The following is a 25,428-nucleotide window of genomic DNA, read 5'->3' as shown; positions in this document are numbered from 1 at the left end:
TCGCCGTTTCTTATAGAGAGATAAAAAATCAAATGACAACAAAAAATCATTCGGTAAGAATTTCATCATCAAACACATCCGTTGTCGAGTTACGAGGGAATAACCGTAAAAACGGGTGATATCTCGATTATTATCGTAGCAAATATGAGAGTGACGCTTTGATTATTGTTTCGACGCCAGACGTGAGCCCGACGTCTTTCTCGCCGCGACGGATCAGGGTGTAGCATTATCGTTCGGAAGACGATATCCCGCAGATGTTTACGAGAGTGGCTTCGTCAAGCGGACCGGGTGCTTGACCCAAATCGACAGGCACTTCGACTTGCCCACGAGTCGGCCACGGACCACGCCGACAGACTTCTCGTTCGAATGGCTGTTTATTTCACTTGCCCCCTTTTTCGCGAACGCTTTCGAGACGTTCTCGACACGATAAATTCCGGAGCGAGAGCAATAGAAAGCTCGCATTGTACAGGATGCCCCTTCGACCAATCGCGCAAATTTCCAAGCGGTAGATAATGGAGTTCGAGGTAAAAAGAATGGCGGTTGTTCGACAGTCGAGGAATGAATAGTCCTCGAGCTGTCAGCGATTGGAAATTACGGTCGAACGGAATAGAGCCTTAACGGTGTGTGCGTGGATCCTGGAATAAATGAAGTCTTAATTTTAAGGCGACTTTAATCGCACGAGCGAGAAGCGTCGCACAAAAAGAAGAAAGCTGACGAAAAAGAGAAATTTGTTGATAGCAAGCATAGCGGTATAGCACCGTTAAAAATATGTATATCGGCATATTAAAAACAGTCAGAATTAATTAATCTCTTGCGCAGTTTTCGCCAAAGAAAATTCAATCTCAAGTTTCTCAAATAATATAAACGTGTAGAATTATATGCTATCTGGGACACCTTTGTGGTGAAAACAACTGGAGCGGGACAATTACGACTTTAGCGAACTCGAGAAGGGGTGAGAGAGAGAGAAAGAGAGAGAGAGAGAGAGAAGCACCTAATTATCGTAAATTGCTTCGTAGTTCGTGGTATCCATTTTCTGACCCGTAACAGTAAGTTCTGATAATAAAGCGCGCGTGCTCGTGGAAGGGAACCACGATCTCAGTTTCCGTGAAGTTTCCGCGAAGCATCTTGAATATCTAATGTTGAGCAACGTCTATCATTTTGATGACCGATCGTTTCGATGACTCGGTCGACGACCGGAAAAGAAGCGAGCGCCCCGGTAATCCGTGGAACGAACACGACGGAGTTGAAGTATTCGGGACGTGCCGATGGTAATCTCCTTTAATTTCGTAACCGCCGTCAGCTGTTTCTAAGATTGCCTCTCGACGAACGAACGGCGAGAGGAAAGAAGGAGAAATAGTGAGAAATACGATTTCGTTGAAATAAATTAGGATGACAATGGCGTACGCGTCACGTTACATCGTTTATTCTCCTTGTTGTAATTGTTCCGCCGGTAATGCTTTACACTTGACGCGATCAAAGAAAGAAAGAATAAAATAAAAGCGAAACTGTCTCTCGGAAAGCAATAGAAAATCACCGACATACATAGGTAGCGCGATCGACTGTTGCAAGGGCCAATTTCTTTTTGAATTAAACGCGGGCAGATGTGAAATATCAAGGAATGATATGGGGGCTCCAAATACAGGAAGTTCTGGTATATTACGTTTTTTACCTCTAACAACATGACTATGCCGTCTGTGAAGAAATCGGGACTCTCTATGCCCCGAGGGTGTGGAGTTTCCGTCGAGAGGGATACTCCTCTCGCCTCGTTCCACCGCATTCAACTTTAAAGCCGTTTTTCTCGAAAACTCGATTCTGGCGAGTACGCCATTGGTATTCCAAGGGGGCTATTCGCTTATCCTCGTCCCTCCGGGCCTTTATCCAGGAAGCGTCTGGTCTCTCTCTCTCTCTCTCTCTCTCTCTCTCTCTCTCTCTCTCTCTCTCTCTCTCTCGTCGATCCGAGTTCGGAAGCACCAAGTCGCCGCCGTGCGCACACGCTCCTTGTCCAGCCAATAACGATGACGAGACCCCTCGTTGCGCCTCTTCATCCGCGACCGGTCGTACGGAGAGGGAAGTATCCACTTGTCCTGTCACCCTAACATTAGCCGCATCGCCCGCCGCCTATCGTTCGCACGAAAATAAACAATCGTGCTGTTCGCGCCGCGTCGGAGAGCTGTGTATGATCCGAGAGAATCTTCCTTCCGCCTCCTCTCTCGTTCCTTCCTCATTTTTATTCTTCTGTTGAAGAAGGAAATGAAAAAGAGATGAAACCCTTCTTTGCGCATAAAGCCCTCTGCTAATAGTACATGGACATCCTCGCATTAGCATTTTTTTCATACTGTGGAAATTTAGATGCGATATAATACAGCGTGCGATTTCATACGTGTTGTCTTATCCGTATCCAGCGTATGCAAATACATTACATTTTTACCTATTATTCGTACTGGCGTCACAAAGCAATGAATTCAAAACATTGTCACTTTGTGCAGGTATTTTCGACGATAAAAGTTATCGATAAGTCCTTTTATCGAAACCAACGTAAATGTTAAAATAAAATATTAAAGTGCAACGCAGTGTATTAAAACCAGAGAGTAAAAATATATTATGTAAATCAATAATTTCTCTCTCTCCCTCCCTCTCTCTCTCTTTTTCTCGGAGAATTATTTAAAAAAATATTTTTCTATCTGTTTCTAATCTATTCCCTCGTTATTTTATCACTTCCCGATATGACATTCACCATCGAAAGGATTATACTAGCTAGTGCTGACTCGCGGAAACTCAGCTATCAAACACGAAATTGCATTTCTTCTCTGGGATTCGTGACACCGCGTCGTCAGGTCCGCAATCACGCGTCGTCCACGACGTCGACGTGGCGATCGACGTCGTCGGCGTCGTCGTAAAATCAAATGAAGCGATTGAAATCCCGTTTCCCTGCTTTTGTGCCACCTTGTCTCGGTCGAGATGTTGCCGTATGTATTTCGCCGTCGTGTTTTATTTTCTGTCCCATGTGGCTCATTGACTGAGAAGCGAATGAAAAACGACGGGAAAAAGGTAAAAAGAACGAACCCCTATATGCCGATGCGTCCAATCGTGAAGAGCGCGTGCCCGGCATTTAACGCGCGCAACGTTGTAAAATGACAACCGAACGACCGTGTTAAATAACGAAGGGTGAATTCCGATAACGCCGCAAACACGTGACGATCTGTGTTTTTCATTGATTTTCAAAGGGGAATATTTGTTTCGGCGATCGCAGTTCTTTGTAAACTTCGAAACGAAAATCATTTAGCCCGCTCTTAATACATATATCTTCCACCTCAATAAAAATAGCGGAATTAACCACCATCAGGATAACTTCGAAGATAACAGATAAGTAAACGTAAAAGTGATTAAGGAGAATCTCTCTGAAGGTAACGAGAAGAGCGTAGCGATGAAAAAGGGGGGGGAGAGAGAGAGAGAGAGAGAGAGAGAGAGAGAGAGAGAGAGAAGCCGAAAGAACTTAAGTATATATAAAACGGCGGGTTCAGAAATCGTCGCGATTCTAACGGGAAATTAATACATCGCGCTCGCACAGTTCGTATTTCTCCGCGCTCGGGGTCGTCATGAATATAAAACCGGCGAGGGTGAATCCAACGAGAACGACGACGACGACGACGACGCGGACGTCGGCGACGAAGAGTGAGTTTCGGCGAGTGCGTCGGCCTGCTACGGCGTGTAACGAACGAGTCTTTTCTGCCGAGCGGAATACAAACTGCGCATTGACTCCATTTCCCCGCTCGTCGCCCTGATCCCCGCCGCCTCCCCTTTCCCTACGGCACGTGCAGACATATTCGCGGGGGCTGAGGATTCGGGATTCACCCCCCCCTCCCCCCCGAAATGAGAGGCTGTTTCAGCGCGACGAACGTGTCCGCCGGTATATAACCGGGCCGCTTCCCTCTCGCCGCCCGCGCCACCCCGTTGCTCTCGATCATCCCTTCCGTCGTTCCGTATCCTCCCCCGCGCTTCCGTCGCCCGCGCGCGAGGGGCGCGTTCTCCCGGCTCCCGGCGCGGCGCGAGCAAACGAGCGGCGCGGAAGCGCACGGGCAGATCGTCACCGGCTGCGCCTGCTTCCTGGCGGCAGAACGTAACGCGCGCGCGACATATAATGCGCTGCCCCGGTATATACACACGTACCGCGCCCCAACGCGATGACCAGCGTGCCGTGAAGAGGGCATCGGCCGCGATGATTTTTTAATCGCGCGGCGCACGCTGGTCACCCCACGAAAAAACCGTACAGCGACTCTCAACGGTGTTTTTATCGCGTCGCTCGATGATGTTTTTTTCACTCTTGATTTCACCCAATCTTCACACGTTTTGTGGGGTGCGTCGTGAACCCCATTATGACTCATATAATGTCATTATAATTATAGTCACAGAGCACACAACCGGAAAGATGATGCTTGAAGCCTTGAATGTAGATAAAAGAGCATATAAAATGAACGTATATATAGTCTTATCTACGTATAGCGTTTCCTTAGTAAGTGATTGATATCGCACATAATAGTATAAACAAACAGGAAAATATTTGTTTACTTTTATATCTCGATACACCGCTGCAATTTCCATTGCACAAGCGCGATGCAATTCCGATCTCCGTTGTGTAATTTGACGCGGATTTCAGGAACTAGCAATAAGAGAGAGAGAGGGAGAGAAAAAGAGAGAGAAAAAAAACGAAAAAATTTAAGAGTGGCAAGAAGCAAGAGATAAGAAAGCAAAAGCCAAGAGCAGGGAAGTAAGAGATGGGAATTAATGGGAGAGGGCCAAGGAATTCCATGTTCGCTGGCTGTTTCCTGTCGAGGAGTCGTGTACGAGACGTTTCGGAAATCCAGAGATTAGTGCGGCGAGCGGTAAGAGGATGACTTCTCTCGAGCAATTTGTCCGTACTTAAGACTCGCTGTTGGTCCGGTCTGCGAGATAAAAGAAGCATGCTGGAGGCATTAAGTTGTATATGTAAGCGAGTGCCGCGGCGGCGACTGCGGCACGAGAGAAATATATCGACGTCGGGAGGAATGTCCTTATCCGTGGAACGACGGCACCGATCGCGCCTCGTACCGATGTCTGGGAAAATAAGGAACGAGTCGTCCGGGTACGGAAGGGTCTCTCCCGAGTGAATTCGGGACGACGACGACGACGAGAGGAGATTGGAATGCGGCGCGTGCAGTGCGTCGAAAACGTGCCGCAGCGTTTTTCTTACGGGCGCGCGGATGCTTTCTCTTCGTCTCTCGACGAGAACTCGTAAAAGATGTTCGTTCTGACAAAGACTTATCTCGACGGCTGCATGTTAATTAGCAAGATTAATTGTATACTTTAGACAATCTTCTTTACAACAGTTCTCGTAGTATTTAACGCAGCTAATATTCAATGTTTTTTAACAAACTTCAATCAATTATCGAGTTGTACTTCTAAATTCTTCTTCGTTCGCGTAATAAAATATTTTCAAGGTGTAATAACTCTTCCAAACAGCGCGCGATATCTGTGTATCTGTTATCTTCCTTCCCTCTTATTTCTCTTTTACGTTCTTTATTACATTTATCTTTTAAAATTCCAACTGAGAATGTGTGTGTGTATATTAAGATTTCCCTCCTCCTTATCTCTCTGGTAACATTTTAGCGTAATTTTCGCAGCGGAATGTCCTTGCTACTTGAATTAATTTTATCTAGGTGATTTTAGGCTCGTGTGCATTTGATTGATAAGCGGAAGCGGTCGAGCTCTCCACGTCTAAGTGGCGATCACTCGTCGGCACGACGTTGACTGACGCCCATCGATAATGATTACCGCAGACATTCGTTCAAATAGCGGAATCGCCCGCTATACGTCCCATATCGATTCGCCTCTCGCGACGATTTCCTCGCACACGCCGGCCGTGCGTCCCGGCCGGCATTCGATTCGATTTAGCGAGCGTGCACAGGGCGAGCGCTCCAGGATGTAGTCTATAATCACTTCCTCTGCCTAGCCAGCCGATTGGGTGGTAGTGGCCGAGGGGTCGTTCTTGTTGTACATATCCGCCGCGCGTGTATGTATACACAACGGCGGGGATACGATCGATTCCGCCGATCAATGTTCCCTAATACAGGGTGTCTAGTAATTGCTGCCAGTGCAGCGGTAGTAGTAGCGGCGCAACCTCAGACGGCACAAATAGCCGATAGGTAATCTTGGATAGCTGCCCGGATTTCAGGATACTTAATACTCCGCTGTTACCGGATTCGGTACGAGTCGTGCCATGGACAGAGAAACAACCGCGTTATCTAATTATGTTCGCGGGTCAAAGTAGAACGGAGGCTAACTAACGCGCGTCCTACATTAAGTCGAAACGAATAAACTATAAGTCTAGAAGGTATCTGTAAAGAGGGTAAAATATTTTACGTTCTGTGTCAAGGACTTTGCGCGTGGTGTAAGGCTCTCTGTACGCTCTCGCCTGAACAACCGCTTCGTTATATACCGCCGATTTATGCGCTTGAATTAAACGACCGCCCGAGGTCTCAGGAAGATGCCGCGAGGACCCAGCGCGAAATACCCTCGCATTCGAATTAAACGAATTAAGCTTCTGCATGTGTGAGGAACTCGCAAGGGCGATGGACCCGAACGCGGAGAGCGGTCGACGAGAGAATTCACGTGGTATTAGCCCAAGGCGTCGCGCTACCTTCAGAACCGTCTCTAATTAATAGTTACTAAGAGACGAGAGCCGGGAGAATATTAGTAACACTGCCTCGTCGCGCACGCGCGCGCGCGCGCGCAAGGCACGACGTAACAATTGTCCGGCAGCGATAGTAGACATGATAGACATCGCAACCGAAGTGGATATGCACCGTGAAATAAAAACGGAACGAGAGAATTTTTTTTACTCGCGCTCGCCAAACGCGCGTCCGGGAATGATGAGATGGGAAATATTGCGTTATTGGATTTATACGAGAGGCAAGAAACTTGTATAAAGCTCAATATATTTCAAAGCTTCAGATTTTTTATTTTTATCTCCGCGATCTAATAATGCGGTCGAACGAAACGTCAATTCCGAAACGAGACGGCAAAATGCCGTAAGGATGTCGGAGAGTGCTGAAAGGGCGTCAGCTGCGTGCTCCTAACGTTGAAAGAGTTGAAGATATTACAATAATATGAAACTGAGCTCACACAGACGGACCGTCCGCTACGGACACTCGCGTTCTCGCGACCCTCCAGCTCCACTCGAAGACTGTCAAAACAAATATCGTTTTCGAGATGACGTTACACTCGTGCATTCATGGAACGTGAATTTAATATTATTCTTCGACAGATATTGCTTCGAAATGCATAAGAAGTATAAACATAATGAAACCAAGGATACACGGTAGATGTCCATATTGTACGAAGAATTCATCGTTCATACGATAAATATATCTAAATTCTTAATATTTATGCTATAGAATGGAAAAATGTAACGATAAAACGTAACAATGAAACGTCTTTCAATCAAAATTTCGCAAAGTTATATAGAGAGTCGCGTTGTGTCGCAGAGGCAGTTTCGTCGCTGGCGAATTAAATGAATGCATGGAGCACTCTTTCCACCGTGCTGGCTGGTTTATCTTTCCTTTCAGAGAATTCTGCATAAGAAGGTAAACGCTGTGATTCGATAAAACTCGCGGGGTAGATCGTCGTTCGAGACCCTGTTCCTTATTTAGAATCTGCACGATCGAAGTCGACGCTATACAAAGACTATAAGCGGTTGCATACATTTCTAATTCATCGCGTCGTTCTATATCGAAATAATACGGACAACGGGAAAGAATAAACTGACAATATTTTTATCCTATTAAATCGGAAATGCGATTCACAGAAGTTCATTCTATATTCTATTCTCGAAATGCGAGAAAGAGATTTTCGTTTAGTGATTTTTATTGCTGGTTTTTATTCGAAAATTGTTTTAAACGTCGAGACAGAATGTCGATTTTAATATCGGTGTTCTCGTTAATCCGTAAACTGACTAATCGCGCGTTAGTCCCATTGTGAGAATTTCTCGATATCTTTTGCTTCTAATTTCGTAAAAAAATTCAACGTGCAGAATTATCGTTTAAAAACGTACTATATTAAATATTTTTAATCCAGAAAAATACATCCACGCGAGAATATATACATATATGATATACTTTGTTGATTTTATAAACAAGCAGTAAGAAGTAAAACTTTTTGCAAACATTAGCATTTTAAATTTTACCTTTGTTTTGAAATTTTTTCCCCGAGATAATATTAAACGTTCGTTAAAGTAGAATTGATAGTAAAAACGATCTCTCTCTCTCTCTCTCTCTCTCTCTCTCTGGAAAGAAAAATATCTTTAAATACATACTTGTATTATATAAAACTTGTACACTTTTATTTATTTTTGCGTAAAAACGATTCGATTATCACAGAAAAAGTATTCATTTTAAAAGAGGAAACCTTTCGGGAGTAAGAAGGCTTTTATTGTTACTCATTATTAACTTTTTTTATTGTTTAAAAGTTACGCGACATTATCGCGATATTATCGTTGAATTTTTCGAAAGATATTTTAATAATATTCAAACTTATTCGTATGAAGGAGAGAATCATAATTTGCGTAATAACGATTAGATTATTACAGAAAAAGCATATATTTTAAAAGAAAAAATCTCATTATTGATCATTTTATTTTTAAAAAATTACGACAGTATTTTTTTTATCGGTGACACAATTTTTCGGAAGATATTTCAATAATATTGAAACTTGTATGAAAAGAATTCGCAATTCACACATTTGTAAAGGATAAAAAATTCTTGCTTTCATTAAGGATTCGATACCAACGAGCAAAGGTCTACGAAGATGAACGAAATATACGAACAATAAAACAAAAAAAAGCGTATACCTCTGAGAGTCAACAATGAGGATAGGTGGAACACGTGTCACGTTCGTGGAACTGCCTGGCGGCACCGAGTGGACGCGGGACAAAAAACAATCTCCCGATGTTAAAGCCGTTTACGTGCGCGTACGAAAGCGGAATCCTCCGGTGTGTAATCCGAGTGGATAATGGACATGAACGGAGATAAAGGTAGGAAGAGAGAAACCGAGAGAAAGAGGCGCATTTCCCTCCCTCTCTCCCTTCGTTTCTCTCTCTTCTACCCCGCGCGTTGTCGAAATCTCTCGCGTTCTCGCTTAGGGCTGGCGAAAGCGGGTCCGGTCCGCGCCGCGGAATGAAACGCGGGAGGGCGAATCAGTGCAAATGGAAGCGGCCGTTTTCGCAGGTCGAGCGGTCGCCGTTAGGGTACCTACATCCTATACGTACAATACATACATACATACGTGCACTCGGACGTTCGGCGGCGGCGGCGGCGGGCCGTTAGAGCCGAAGCCGAAGTGGTTGCGCGCCGCGTCGCGCCGCGCCGCGCGGCGAGCCGACCCGAAGACGGCCGAGCGCCGCCGAAGCGACGAACCCCCTCCGTCCTCGCGCGGCGTACCGTCGCCGTGTCGCCCGTCGCCCCCACCACATCCAGTCGTACCGCGAATGTTACAGTGTGCGCTTCGTATGCGCGCTCCCCCGTGCTTTTCTCCCTCGTAACGGCGACGTGCTGCGAGGTCCGAGAAACGCGACAAGAGCGAGCGTTTCGTTTTCGCTGTCTCGTCCTCTCTCTTCTTCTCTCTCTTTCTTTTTTTCTTTCTTTCCGTCTTTTTGCCACTGCCGTAAATCTCGGTCTTTCCTCGAGCAGCGGCGACGATCGCCGTGAAGTTTGCCACCGTCGGACGACGCGACGCGTTCTCGTCCGTTCGAGTTGACGAAGGAAAAGAAGCGGGCGACGAGTAGGTCGTCGAGGGAAGAGGGAGGAAACGGAGCAGCGGCACGAGACGACGACGATCGACGCCGTCGCCGTCGCCGTACCCTTGTCATCGTCACCCGATGTGTGAAAAGTGCGCGGGTCCACGTCTACGAGGGCGCGAGAACGCGACGGTATCGTAAGTAACCGCGGATCGGAAGAACGCGCGGCAGTTTCATATACGGCACGGGAACGCGCGCGCCCGCGCGTGTCCCCATCCTCGTCGTATCGTCTCGTCTCGTTCGTCCCCCGCGTGCCATCGGGATCGGAGCGTGTCGGGAAGTAATCGGAGCAATCGCCGAGTAATCGCGGAGCAATCGCGGACGCGGAGTGGCGAGCCGATCTCGCGGGAAGCGTCGAGATTAACGTCGAAACGTTACGGAGGCGAGCGGAGCGGTCGAGCAGCGGCGAAGATGCATTCCAGGTGGACGATGACGCCGCGACGCCTGTAACGGTCGCCGCCGTCGATATATTTGCCATTCGTCGTATACCCTTGACGCGAAAGTCCGCCGCCGCGGCCACGCGCGACGGTGTATCGACGTGCATCGCGTGGGTTATGACGCGCCGCGCCGCTTAGGGACGCTCGTCAAGCGCTCGTAACCGGAGCCCGGGTAGCCGCGCGAGTGTCGTGCGTGCGTGCGTGCGTGCGTGCGCGAAAACGACAGCGACAGCGATGAAGACCGACCCAGCGGCCGAGTCCTGGCCGTCGGGCAAGGGCTCGTCGTCGCCGTCCTGCCTGGAGGCGTCGATGCCGCGAAAGTTCCGCGACGAGGCATTTCGCGCTGGCACCGCCGGCCTCAACTGGGCGATGTGCGCCCTGTGCCTCGCCAGCTTCGCCGTGTCCGGCGTGCTCCTCTACCGCGAGCTCGGCCTCGAGTCCAGGATCGCGAGTCTGGAGGCACGCTGCCTGCGCGTCCAGGATTCCTCCGCCGCGTCGGTGGACGTCCAGCCGCTGGTCCAGAGGCTCAAGACGGAGATGCAGGAGCAGCTGCGGCAGATGCAACGGCTCGAATCCGGCGCGGTCTTCAGGCCCAAACGCGACATCCCCGAATGCAACTGTCCTCCAGGTAAGTCCACTTCGTCTTGAAACCTTTGAACGTCGCTCGTCCGCGTTGACGCTTCGCTGACGGCAGTGACGGCGCGCGGTTTCGACGGACGGCCCGCTGCGTCCACTGTAACGTATACGCGGCTCGATGATTAATTCCTGAATAATTAGCATAATTTCGGATATGCTTTTACGGATTTCAATATTGTGATTTGTTGCGGGGATCTAGTATAAAAATCTTTGGCAGTTTTCGCGATACGTTGAACATGCTAGACGGGTGAATTTAATGTTTTTTATCTCTCTGTAGGTTATTTCTTAAAAATAATTAACAAATACATTTTTTTTTTTTAATCGTTACGGTATGAATTACGTATTGTAAATATATAACTTCAAAACCATAAGCTATTTTATAATTAAAATGATTAATGGTGTTTAGAATTTCATCTGTCTATTATTAAACTGAGAATAATTAGAATACATGAACACGTGAACGATAATTAATTTCAACGTGCACGCTTGTCGAGAAGCGTGGAATTTCTAAGCCAGTAGCGCTATTTCTTCGCGACAATGAATATTCGATGTACGGTCCACGTGTACACGTACAAACTCGAGATATTGCTGTGAATTTCACAATTTCTTTATTTGGTTACACTTAACGTGAGAACGCTTGATAATGGTGTTTTACGCGGATCGACGTGTCGGTAAAGTGTTAATCGAAGGACCCTCGCGCTACGTACAGACAATTTACAGCGACTCTAATTGCGGAAGTAATCCGCGAAACGCTAAGTCCGTTGTTTCCGGCGAACCCAATATTACGTCGGAAAGAATTCTTGGTCTCAACGTATTGCAGATCTTAAAAATTTCTTCGTAAAGAAAGTAGGGTGAGGAATTTCTGCGATTCGTTGTAAATCTGTTTTCTCGCAAACATTTCAAAAAGATTGCCGTTGCACGAGCTTTCAGTTTATCGAGGTATGCGAAGAAGAAACGAAATCTTGTAAATATTACCTTTTTTAAGTCGCGCGTATATACTATCCAGTTTCCTCGTTACACAAAAATGCAGTCTTTCTATGGTTAACGAATTAAGATTTGCGAGACTATACGAAGTACGCACGCGTTGCTATACTTATCTCTTTGATTGCAACGAGGAAGAGGCTTTGTGCTTTAAAGAGCCATCGGGAAATAATGAAATATTATTATATATCGCGCGTTCTGAATCAAGTTGAAGCGGGGAAAAGTACTTTGTTATCAAATTGCGCTGCGAACGTTGAAATTAGGCGACTGTAAAAAAATACTCCGACCTCTGGATATCGTATACATTTACATTTTTATTACGACGGTAGACTCGTAATTCCATTTTGCCCACTCGACGTTGCGTCTGATATCGTTTTTTGCGCAAAGCAGCGCGTTGCGCTGCTTCTCCGTCCGCGTTTTCTGTTTGAAACTCTATTCTAACCAAGCGATTCTCTCCCGCAAACTCGCGCTTTACGCTTCGCGGCTTACCTACCGCGCGGCTTCTCTCCCAGCTCTTATTCATGACGGAACAAAGTAGCAAAAGGGCAAAACGCAAAAGCCTCGACATCGAGAAGAAGCTTCGCGAGAGCAGAGTCATTTCGCGACCTACCGAAACGTGCGAACGCGATAAAACTGGAAAAGAAAATTCGCCGCGGAAAGGATGGGATTATAAGCGATTTCTCGTTTCTGGATCTGAATTATACATATGACGATTTCGGATTAATTAGCACTTATGGAATGCCGAGCAAATGTCATCGTGCACTTTGAAAAGAGAGTACGAAGACGAAGGCGCTTTTTGCGTTCTCGTCTCTCTCGTCGACATATTCCATCCGCGCGAGCCAAAGATCGCGACACGCGATCGTCGATCGTCGTCAATCGGCTAATGAATACAACCGGAGAACGAGAAAGAGAAAAATCGTTCGCGTGTTGACTCGGTGAAATCGTTGTGGCTTTGTACCGCGGGGCTTCTTCCCGTCATTAAGATAGATGCGCTGCGATTGCTTCATTGCAGCTTTCGTCAAGTCGCACTCTCCGAGGCTCAATAGCTGTTGTATGACGGTAAATGCGCTGTGTACCCGATAACTTCACGTGCGTGCATTGTCGGTTAAGCGTGAGGGAGCGGTTAAGGGAAGGTGATGCTAAAAAAAAGTACTGCAAATATCTACGTATTTATTTTGCTCCGTATTTCCTGACCTCTCTATTTTCTCTCTCTCTATTTCATATCTGACTCCATTTCATTACAAATATCTGCATTTCGGGGCGATCTGCCTGCGTTTACACGTACGAATATTTGACGGCAACGAATTAACGCAAATGTTGGTATAAATATATGTTGGTATATAACGATAAATGTTGGTATAAAAAATATTTCACGTATTTTTTGCAATAATGAAAACGGAGAACGTTTTTGTCAATATCACTTTATGCCTTTTGGGAGAACGCGATGAAATAATATTTAACCGGTGTTGAACGTGTACCCCGAAATTTTACGCGGGGAAGATACTTCCCGTTCGAACGGTCGCTTTACGACGAAAAAGGTGGAAACGAGGAACTATTCTGTGTTTTAGAACCGAAACTTGCAACCACCGCGAAACCGTCGAAACTCGCGGGAGGGTGAATTTATACGACCAATAAATGCAACTTCAGCCCTTAGCGGCAAGTCTATATATGGGGCAAGTCTATCTAGGTCTATGCTACGAGCATCATTAAGAGTCATTTTAGAATAGCAGTGCAATTCACTCTCTCTCCGCGAAATTCGCGATTTTCAAAGCGCGCGGAACTGTGAGAGTAGGTATCGACCACCTTTTTCCCCTTGATCCTTTAGCACAGCCGCGCGCGAAAAAGCATCCATAGAGGTAGGTAGCTCGCTAATTGCAATAATTACTCCATTGTCGGACGCCGCTCTCAGAGTCCAAGGTAGGAACTATTTTCCGGCGAAGTACGGCCGGGACGGAAACGGAAGCGCGTATACGGGGGGAGGGGGGAAGGAGCGGGGAGACTGCCGGGGCCGGATTAATTCCGCGCTTCGTTCCTGCTCGCAATCCGTCGGCCGCTATCTCTCTCGTCTGACTCTTCCCTCCTTTATTTTTTTTCGTTTTTTTTCTCTCGTTTTGTTCGGTAGCCGTACCTTTCTATTCCCTTATCGCGCGTCCACGGCACGACGAGCAACAAAGGGAGGGAAAGAGAGAGATAGATAGAGCCGAACTCAGTTCCCGTTGACTCTCGCGACGGCGTCCCGAAATTGAGACGTGCGAGCTGACGCACCGGCATCATAAATCTTTGCCTTCTCCCTCGCAGCTAGCGAAGGGCGTCCGTATCTATCGCATCCCTCGTTCCTCCTCCCTCCTTTCGGCCCTGGTCGAACTCCGTCTATACGTTTAGAACTCGCGCGTGGAACTGGTGGCACCCTATACTATCGCGAATTCCGATGCGGGAAGCGGTCGAGATTGCCGAACTTCGACACGAAGTTCCATCAGCGGAGTCGAGGACGTGAAATTTCTCGAAACTATAATATCTATTTATATTTTATTCGCGGTGCAGAGATGCAAGAAATGTCGACGCGCCATCGACTCCCGTCGAGGGAGGGCTATACCTGAGAAACGCGAGAAAAACTTTTTGCTATCGGAAATCTTCTTCACGCGCGTAAAATGCAATTTGAGTCGCGTAAAATACCACGCGTGAGATATTCCCAAAGAAATTTTATGTTATGGAAATTTTATCGTGCTCCACGGTCGCACGATATAACCTAGAATAACGCGATTGAAAAGAGTTACGAAATGCGGCGACAAGTGCCGTTAACTGTGCTGTAAACGAGCGAAATTTTATGTAACAAAAGTAATTGCCGGTAAAATACGAACTCGCGGCGATCGATCTTTTTATCGCCGATTCCACTTGGTGTTTGTCGCCCACTTACATACATACTATATGTATACCGTCGCGCGCGGCGAACACGGTAATGCGATTGACCGTGTGACAAACGATGCGTGGTCCGACTATCGCGATCGAATCAGGACGAATAGGAGGCAGAGGAGGAAGAGGGAAGACGAATCCCTTCCCGTGAAAAGGGCACGTCGTCGGTAAGAAACGTCGTGGTTCCGAACGACGCCGCATACTTCTCGTTATATCCGAGCGTTTTTCCACGCTTCGGGGAAATCGATGGGCGTCCGAGGACTTTTCGTCTCTCTCTCTCTCTCTCTCTCTCTCTCTCTCTCTCTCTCTCTCTCTCTCTCTCTCTCTTTTTCTCTCACTCCTTTTCTCCCGCCTCCGCAACAACAGTACGCGTAGTCGGGAGATCTGCCGTTAATTCGCTCCATTTGAAATCGAATCGAAAGCCATTCCGCAGATAGATTACCTTCGTATGCAGCCCCGTACGCTCGAAAGAATGTTGAATAGAGGGGAATAGAATCATTAGAGCGAACACGCCGCGCTTTGTCCTGCCCGACGCAAGAATGGAGCGATCATGTTGCATCGCCGAGAATTTTTGGTTTCCGTATTCGTTGTACAGAAGGAAGAATACCCGTTACATCGAGATCACGAAATCTCTTTTCCATTAAGAATCGATACGGCCCATTAAGGGGCATCGATCGAGAAGTGAAAGGCAGAATTTGCGTGGGTACAATAATCTTTCTTCGAAAGGCAAGAGGTTTCGTTTTATATGAAAGTATCGAAGAAGAAGGGATCGCAATGAAATTGGACGCCAATCTCTTTTTCTGTTTCGTATATATAACTTCTTAATTTCTGATATCAAAACGTCTCTCGGTAATCAGTAGTTACATATATTAAATTTCGCGAACGTGAAACAATTTACGAGGAGTTAATCGAAAGAAAAGAGAGAATAAAGGAGGTTCTGAAAACGATTACCGTCGAAATCGTTAAAACTTTAGTCGCTAATGGAAAAGTTATCAGTATATCTTATTATTAATACAACCATCGCTCTTCCCTTAATTTACTCTGTAATAACTTCAATCAAGGTCCCCCAGAAAACGGTAAATATATATTGTAGGTACTTGCGTGTACAGGCAAAAGTCGATATATCTCGAAGATCGGAATTTCCCTCAATACGTTACATAATCGATGCGCGATGTCGTACGTCGCTCGACATGTCACGGGCGAAATGGAGCGAGGAGATCTACGGGATTGCACGTAGAAAGATCAAGGTCGATTAGCCGATCGCTCGTTCTCGGATGTCCTGAGAAATTGATGGTCGCTCGCAAACTACGTCGATGAAACGCCTACACCGGTTCATTCCGTGGTCCATGCATGCATGCGCTTCCAGTCTCCTTCCTTTTCTCTCTTTCTCTCTCTCTCTCTCTCTCTCTCTCTCTCTCTCTCTCTCTCTCTCTTCCTCCCTCCCTCTCTCCACTTTCAGCCAAATTGCCATCTATCTCGGTAGATGCGCGGGCGAGTGCGCGGGAAGGAGGAGAATGATGCATTGTCTCGGCAGAGTGTACAGGTAGCATGCACCAGCCAGCCACCAGGAATATGGACGTCTTCCTGTAGCTTACCCTAATAGAAATTAAACTTGCAGTATCTCGCTGACCGGAGATCTTCGGACCGTTTATCATAGAAAACGCGACGCGTGGAATTATGTTTCCTTGAGGAAGGAGGAGGCGAAGCGCCGAGTTAACTCCTCCATTGTATCTTACGGAGGGATAAGGCAATGCGAAATCGTAGGTTTGTCCGGTAAATAAAGCAAATATCCGGCATGTAATTACGTAAAAAGGGTGTGGTATATCGCAATGACAAACGATAGGGATTCGCGCCAACTTCCGCTAGTCGGTATATAAATTATTATCCTTCAATGAAGTTGAAGTCGATTTTTCCTCGATGCCGAATGCCGAGACAATATATAGTTCTTCGAGTTAAAGACGATCGGCGATTTAAACTTCTTTCGGGAAGGAAGAATAGACGGCGGCGCGCAAACTTCTTCGGTTACGTTAAAGCCGAACTTTACTTCAGCGGAATCTTAATTTGCGGCTTAATTAGGAAGACTTCTAACGTTGTAAACTTGTTAAATAAAATTTCCGTTACGAAAATTCCGCTACAAATTGTTCCGTCGAGAGAAAGGAATGTCGATGGTCGTCGCGCGCGGCGTCTCGTATTTTATTTTACGTGAGATATGCCGTGATATGAAGCGTACGGTAGACGAATCTTTTGTCGGAGTTAGATATCACTTCGTGTATCGCGAGAACACGTCCTCGCTTCGTATGCCAAGGAATAGATGCGCGTGATCGAACGTGTACCGCATGCGGATCGCTCTGTCGCGTCCTCGCAGCGGTAAAGAAATCGAAATCAAGAGGCGGAGTTGTTCGAAATCAACTTTCGAAAAACTGACGAGTGCCCGAGACAACTTCCGCCGCGGAACGGCGAAGACATTTCCTTCCGTCTGGATAAGCGACTGCTCGCTTGTATATGTGCCCGCTTGGAGCCAAATTACCCAACTACTACACTCCGGAAGTATACTTCTCGTCGCGGAGAGGATGGGGGCAACATTACTATGTACGCGTGTATCTACCTGGATAGAGAGGAATATGGGGGTAGAGTTACGTAATGCGTCCTCGCCGACAAACTTTTAACATGTTACATCCCGGCATACGGTCTTATACACGCCGAAACACACGCCAAAAATGTTTTGCTTTCTCGTGAATTTTCTCAACGACTGTTTGAAAGTTGGTTTAACAAAGAAATTATGTTAATTACGAATTAAAATATATTGAATATATATTTTGCGAATTTTGCGCGACACAATTCCGTGGAATAATTTAATATTGAATGAAGTTAAAACTATATTTGTATCCGTGATTCTATATTATAAAGCAATATAAAGTAGAGTTTATCCTATAAATGAAACACATTTTTTTCGATTTTTTTTCTAGTATTTATGAGGTTGTTACAAGAAAAGGAATTAGAACAAGAAATGGTATCGCATTAGCTTTTTCTCAGCCAGATTGCGAAGTAGCTTATAACCGAGTCCTCTGAGTGCTGTTGAGTCCTTTGTCGAGTTTAATGGTTCTTTGATATCCTTTCTTATTTCTTTACACGTATTTCTTGCGTGTCTCTCTCTCTCTCTCACTCATTACGTCGATAAAGAAATCATTTATTCATTAATTCCTTTTTCATTTGAAGAAGGTATTGCTTGAAAATTCCAGGGACATAAACGGACTAAGCTTACAATTTATGCATGACTCGATACTTGAACAAACTTTGCAAATTGTGGACTCGTTTCTCATCCGTGTTCTCCGAAACTCTCCGTACAACGCGACTTGAATTACCGTCACCTTTAATCTGCAATGAGCTCGCGCGACGTCGCTATAGGCGAGGTGACACGTCGTGGCGAGAAACCTTCTCTCCTCTCTCGGTGAAACTGCAACAAATTGAATTCCATGTTCGGTAACGTGCGAGAGCGGTATGTACGTTGGCTCGCGAAAGTTGGCGCGGCGGCACAAGCGGGCTGGCGCGATTTACGATTGGCGCACGTGTGTCAGAGCCCGGGGGTGGAAGTTTATGCCGGGCGAACCGCTCGCGCCATCCGACAAAACTTATTACCACGCTCGGATCGAGGGAGACTGCCCTTGTTTCGCGGAAGTTCCGGCGTATGCCGCACATTTACCGGGGTATTTCGTTCTTTTTTCCTTCTTTTCAGTTCGCCAAAATGTGCACGGCGGAAATGTGTCCGCGTTCGAAGGTCGCGATTGATTCGCGAACGGGGCGTGTCTCTCCTCGCGACCTTTTGCACCTCGATGGATTCGAGCGTCTTCCGTTAAATATTTGGACAATGAAAGAAGAAGAGCTTTCTTTGAAGTCCCGGTAGAAGGTTCGCAATTCTCGAAACGAGGACGAGAAGTCTCGAACGTGCGAAATATCGAAATTAAAGATTTCTATTGCGACGGTAGAGATGTGATGCTGTAGTGATTCGATCAATTGTTCGAGTTCTTCGAAGATATAGTGATTGGCAGTAAATAAAGAAAGAAGGAAAGAAAGAATCAACTGTATACACATTTATTGTTTCAGTTTCTTAAGAAACTTTGATTTTTATTTTTGTCATTTAATTTTAAATTGCACTTTTTATTGACATATGATAGTAATTTAAGTGTCTTACCGAGATAGTTTATATCGAACATTTAAAAGTTGCACCCGATAAAACGAAAATTAACAGTTCGCAGAGCAGTTGCGTAATAATTTAACTTAAAGTTTGTCTCCAAAATCTGTAGAGGGACACGGCTCTGCTGTCTCGTCGCATATTTCCTGCAATATTTACATAATTGCTTGAAACTATGTTAGAAACTGTTATGGCAGAAAAGAATGCGTTAATTGGACGATAAATATGTCGAACTGTCCAGCATAGTTTTGAAAATATGCTTCTGCCATTGCCGCGTACGGATGGATGGGCTTTTACCGAATTAACAGCCCCGATAAATTCCGGAGTGCACGATAAATAACGCTTCGGATCGGTCGACGTGACGAGCGAATTCCGGCTGTGGCGGAATTCGTCTCCGAACGATCGGTACTATCGTTTCTCGTATCGACAACTCCGGTTAACGGACGGCCTCCGATTAACCCGGCCTCGGTTAACTAATGACACCATTGGAAACGGGCTCCCGGTTCTCTCCCTCCTCTCCGCCCCTTTTCCTTCACGGATTCTCGCCGGGATTTTACGACGGGTCTCGCGGGTGCACGAATCGGTGAAAGAAATAATAATATATACGTGCATCAAGAATTTTATGATTGCAATTAATTTTAATACCGCGTCGCGTTGAACCTTCCTCGTTACACGAGAAGCACGCGGAAGCTTGGTTCGTTTCGCTTTGTGCAATTATTTCAAACGCGTAATCGTCTATCCTTGTTCATACTGCGTCAAAATTGCCATCAAATATCCGTATGAAATACAGAAATTGGGTTCAAAATCGAGACGAACGTAAAAACCTGTTAATATTTGGCATCACCCGCGGCACTATTTTCGCCAGTTATGCATGGATGCATGCATTGTAATGTTAGGAAACACTCATATATATTTTAGGTGTTTTGCAAACAATGCTCGTACTGAAATATACGAGCGTATTTCAGGCTATTTCGCGCTTACGCTCGTTCGAAGCATTTGTGTACTAAATCTGTGCAATAATTAATCTAATAAATGTCGTGAAATAAGCTCTTAAACATATTTACCTTATTTTGAGGATACTAACGATAAGATTAATCTTGCAAAGTGCCAATTGATTTGCTACGTGAACGTCATTAGCTGCTATTCTCAAATTATTTGAATTGCAGAGTTTGTTTGATCATAAACCGTGAAATCCCGCGGTATATTGACAGTATGTTTCCTAATTAATTTTACGCGAGACAGGCCTTTTAATCTTTTTATTAGGTTAGAAAAGTACATGTCTATTTGTTTTGGATATATGATTGTTTTCTTTCATCGCAAACTCACAAACTTCGCAGAGCACACTTTCAAACCGCTAAATGAATGAATTAGATTTCAACCGATAGAGAAATCAGAAATAGAAGGTCCTCTTAACTTATCACGCAAACACTAAATCCGAACTGATTCAATTTGCTCTAATACAATATCTACGACGAGAAATGCGCTCGCTAATTTTTTTATATTTTGACACAATGTATAACTCTTAATGTAAAAACATTATACGGAAAATATTACAATATATAAAATATTGTAAATGTTATATATGCTAAGATTTAAATATAATCTTAGGCATATATTATGTTTTTTAATATAAGACTAATGCTTTTTACACATTATTATTTAATCGATATTTTGTACGAAAGTGTGTCTACAGTTATTAAATGTAATTCGTTTTGGGTGGTTGGTTGTTTGAAAATATCTTCTTGCGTACGTATTGCGCATTTATTTCTATTAGCATTACCACAAGATAAATAGTATTACGAGTTCTAAGCCCGTGCGAGTATCCAAGTGCGGGATACGTTTTACATAACTAAATGTAAATGATATGCGCATTACTATATGTCTGTTATAACGTAACTTGCCCACATTCTATACATTCATCCAAGGAGCAAATTATGTTTAACCACACAGTTAACGTCACGTCTAACGTTACGTTCCGACTGATTCGTATAGGATTTTCTCCGCACTTGTATCCCCTCTGCATTTACGACTCCGCATAAGAATAAAGGTCGCGATAAATGGTAGACCAAAAGGTTAACAGACTCCTTCGCTCTCGTAGTTCATCGGACGAGGACTTCCTATCGTATCGACGACCTCGGTTAACCCGTCCGCCGTTGGTTAACTCTTTCACTATTCTATTCTACCGCTACTGCTCTTTCGGCGGCTTAAACCTGGGTTAAGTCGAATCCGCACTCGGGCGTACCTCTTCTTCAGTGGGTTAGTTTGAGGTCGACCATCGTTCGCTGGGATGCATTTACTGTGATTCCGTTCGTACATTACAAAGGTAGAGCTTCTCGCGTTCTGACTGCGGAAAGGAACGGGAAAAAGGAAAACGCGCGAAGGTTGGAACGCGAGGGAAAAGAGCTGCGATGTTATAGAGGTCGAATCGCTAAAGTGAGGAGTTGATGTATTCTCTGACCGAATTTGAAGTCGGCCTTTCCTTGACGGAAATTGAATCAGGAACCATTTATCCATAAAATTTCCGTAACGCTAAAATTTGATTTAAATTAAATTAATTTTATTTAATTGTATTTCATTTAATTTATTAATTTTATTAGTTTATTGTGTGTGTGTGTGAAGCTCAATTCATCAAAACGTTTGTTAATCGTTTCGTCATATTATTTCTTGGGACTGAAACTTTTATTTCTTTTGTTTTCGCGTTGGAAAAATCGATTACGTCCCCTTTACCGATACCCTAACTTCTGCGATTCACCCTGTGTACCTGGGGAACGCCTACCGCGAAAGGGAAAGGACGGAGAGGAAGCAAGATGTAGGGGAGACGGAGAACTGCCAGGAGGAAACACTCCGCTCGGAAGTCGTTGAATTTGCATGAATCGCAGCCGGTCGTTTCGTTTCAATGCCCGCTTGCCTTCCGCTCGCTTAAATGTCGTTTAATTAGTCGGAACGGCTGAAGGGCGGCGGTACTCGCGTATACAGGCGGTACTCCGTCGGCCGCGAAAGTCGCGAACGCGAGTAAGTCCATCGGAGATGCGAGCCGCTCGTGGCCGTGGGGTAGGAAGTGCGTCTCTAACGGCAATTGCGACTGCTCCAGGGCAATTGGCAGAATCAGTAAATGATGCGTGCTAACAAGATCCGACTGACTCGTTTTTTTTTTGCATCCCCGACGAGACAAAAGGAGTGAAACATAACGAATTTGACCAATATTCATTGTACGACTTTTATTCGATATTATACAATATGTAATTCTATGTGTTACCTTTTTTCAAAAATTATATTTTGGATATTATAAGACGGAAAATATTACAATATATAAAATATTGTAATTGTTATATATGCTAAGATTTAAATATAATCTTAGGCATATATTATGTTTTTTAATATAAGACTAATGCTTTTTACATATAATTGACATAGATATGCTTAATGAATTGATTTCCTAAAGTTATTCTCTCTGACTTTTTATGCAAAGGTTTCAGCAATCTAACGGTTAAATTTTTATTACTTCTCATTTTTTTATTTATAAATGGAATTGAAGCAGGGATACAAAAAAACTGACGTGTTTTACCTAGCGGGGAGAACATATAGAGATGTTAGTGCTCCGACATTTCCATTAGGTGAAATAATGCCATTTTATGTTTTACACCTCTTTATCATCGAGATATTGTGTGCCGGCAATAATAATTCTGGCGTAAACTAGAAACTATGTTGATGCACCAATCAATCCATTCGCGATAGATTTATTTTGCTGCTTTAAACGTATTAATAATTAATAATGCAATTTTGCTGGATTATGCGAGTCTGGTACACGAATGACGCGAAATAAACGGTCTGATAACGAAGCGAAACGAGAATTCGCCGCGATATAAACGACGTTTCGCCGGGATTCGGCAACTCATTTAGTCTGTGAATTTATTCTCTCTATAATATATGCGTTTTAAACTCGCGACCGTGAATACGCTTATACATGAAATCGAGGGAAACTAAATCGGTGAAGCGTAAAGTAAAAATTCCGAATATTACACGGGAGAATTTTTAAATAGAGATATATATAGAGAATGGAGAAAAACGCAATTATATGAAGTAATTATGACTATGCGATAACGCATGTTATAGGCATTACGTGAAAATCCTTCTGAGGGAGCAATTGGCTTCGACGATCATAGAATGAACATGAGGGAGAAACGTCGTCCGCGCGGTGCATTGGTATGCATCGACCGAACGTAGCATAATTAGAGATGAATCGTATGCGAATTTCCGCGAGCAGCGTGAACGATCGGTGATGTTTCTATCTGATCGGACATGACACCGCTGTAAATACTACGCACGGGATATCCCAGGAGAAATTTCGATTTGGGCAGGTGTTATTTGCATGATATATTAAATGGAGAGATCGTGCGGATATACGGATGTGAATAAGCTTTTGTAAAGTCGTGAAAATTAAAAAAATTGGATACTCAAAAATCACTTTATCCTGTAAAAGCCGATGCACTCTGAATAGGCGATGCGGAAACTGATACAAAAATTATCTGTTTTTTTATTGCTATATTTCTCTAGTATATATTTCTCTTTTTAGAAGTTACAATTTAATGCCTGGTTCTCTCTGATGAATTGTACGTGCGTTTTGTGCGACTCCGCGCTTGCATCAAATCGATATGATAGCGCATAAGAAAGTAAAGCATGACGAATTTTCAGAATATCGTGTATACGTGCACAGCGTACAGTGGGTATAATGTACACTGAAATTTAGGCGTCATATCCGTAATGATAACGAATTAGAGACTCTAATGCGCAAACTAATCCGTGACGAAAATCAGAAAGCGCGCAATCAATAAGGTAATGAATCGCGAACTGCAGTTGGTGACACGATAGCCGATGCCCTTTCACGAAAGGGATAATGACGCTTCGATGATGTTTACTGGGTACTCTCGTTAATTGCTGCACGATATCGATCGCGCCTAAAATACAGCGGTGTCCTAGAACAGCCGCTACTCATTTGTGAATCTTCTAACAATAAATCCGACCTAAATATATATATTTTTTAATAAAGAAGGCCAGACGTCAATATCATTTGCGTTAATCGTTGTTATTTACGTTAATCATAAATGTAGCTAATCGAAAGCGACGAGTACACAGGATATTATATGTTTTAAGCAAGGAAATTAATATAACATAATTCTCTTTGTTCTTCCCTAAAAAGATTTCAAAGAGAAATCTTGTTCGAAAATAATTTAAATATAATTTTAATGTAAGACTTAATTATTAATTATATACTTTATTACAAAATGAAAAAGCGAATTATTTTCTTTTATCTTTGGACAAAGATCGATTTTGAACTGATCAAAATTTTAATGCGAGAGGAAAAGATAGTTTTTGCACACCCAGTAGATAGGCGCAATGTGATACGGACACGTTTGTTTTGCGGCTTATAAAATCGCAGAACGCGTGGAAATTGTCGTGCATGCAAGTCAAAACAGAATTTAACTGGTGCGGTCGCTTCTATGCGCGCCGTTTGTCGTTAATTCCGGCGCTGCAATTAGCTCATTTATGACAGCCGCATGTGAAAGCGAGATGTAATCGCTCGAGTTACTCGCGGCTTGCGTGTTGCCTCGACTGCAGTGAATGCGTCGTCACTGTCAATTGGGATCTTCCTGACCTTACTGAAGTCAATGCAAGAGTGTTTAAAGTTTAAATGATGCGGCGTAATACATGGTATCCCGTGCCCAGCGGATGTTCTTTCATCTACAGATTCTTTGAATCTAATTTAGCCGGAGTATTTGTAGAGAGAATATAGGCTTTGCTTTACGGAAACGTTCTATATTAAAGCACTTACGCTTCTATGGAAATAATGTAGATAATCCCGAATTAATTGACGAACAATTTTTTGCTCTCGGTAACGCTAGAACGCTACTGTAATGTTCCGTACGATCGTTTCCTACCGTTTACAAAACAATCGTTATTCTCCTGCGTCCGGGAAACGTGCGATTCAGCATCGAAACCCGGGGATCGTTTCTCGATTCCGCGACGACGAATCCGAAAGCTCAGCGAATTTCAGCGGCGCGAATTATTATCGGAGTCGGTGAGACAAATGTTTCCTTCGGGCCGCGTTTCCTCGGTCGGGCGGTATCTAGACAGGCTATCTTTCCACTGTCTCGGGTAACGCAACCCCGAAGGCATAACAGTTCCTCGACGCGATAACGACGAGACGAGACGAGACGAAGAGACGAGGAGCGGGTCCCTATATAGGAATACACGCGATGTTGCGCTCGCTGACAGGACCTAGCGTGCAATAGACCGTCCGTGCAATCGCGCACTATTCATCGATCATCAGGGACGGCGGATCGTTTCTATGGCTACGCCACAATCGATCGATCGGCCGTTCGGTACACTATTATATGCACGCCGCGAATCCGTTTCTGTGTTCCGCGCGCCGCGCAACTGTATCTTGGAAT

General features: G+C 44.6%; 1 protein-coding gene across 17 annotated transcripts in view; it reads left to right on the top strand.

The window, feature by feature from the left end:
• LOC143895153 (uncharacterized) overlaps window positions 1-25,428 on the top strand; it is a 185,145-nt gene that overhangs the window by 34,038 nt on the left and 125,679 nt on the right. For 15 of the 17 annotated variants that reach the window (XM_077402042.1, XM_077402039.1, XM_077402036.1 and 12 more), the window contains exon 1: window positions 9,494-10,891. The exons of the other annotated variants lie outside the window; for them this stretch is intronic. In XM_077402042.1, coding sequence (XP_077258168.1) covers window positions 10,498-10,891 — 394 coding nt within the window. In that variant the 5' untranslated portion in view covers window positions 9,494-10,497. Of the gene's footprint in view, window positions 1-9,493; window positions 10,892-25,428 lie in introns of those variants that run through there. 17 annotated transcript variants of the gene reach the window in all.

This window comes from Temnothorax americanus, unplaced genomic scaffold, assembly GCF_048541705.1.
Source record: "Temnothorax americanus isolate GAGA-0224 unplaced genomic scaffold, ASM4854170v1 Scaffold15, whole genome shotgun sequence".
Classification (NCBI taxonomy): Eukaryota; Metazoa; Arthropoda; class Insecta; order Hymenoptera; family Formicidae; genus Temnothorax; species Temnothorax americanus.
The sequence above is the reverse complement of the archived record's forward strand: the minus strand, read 5'-3'. Positions and strand labels throughout refer to the sequence as shown.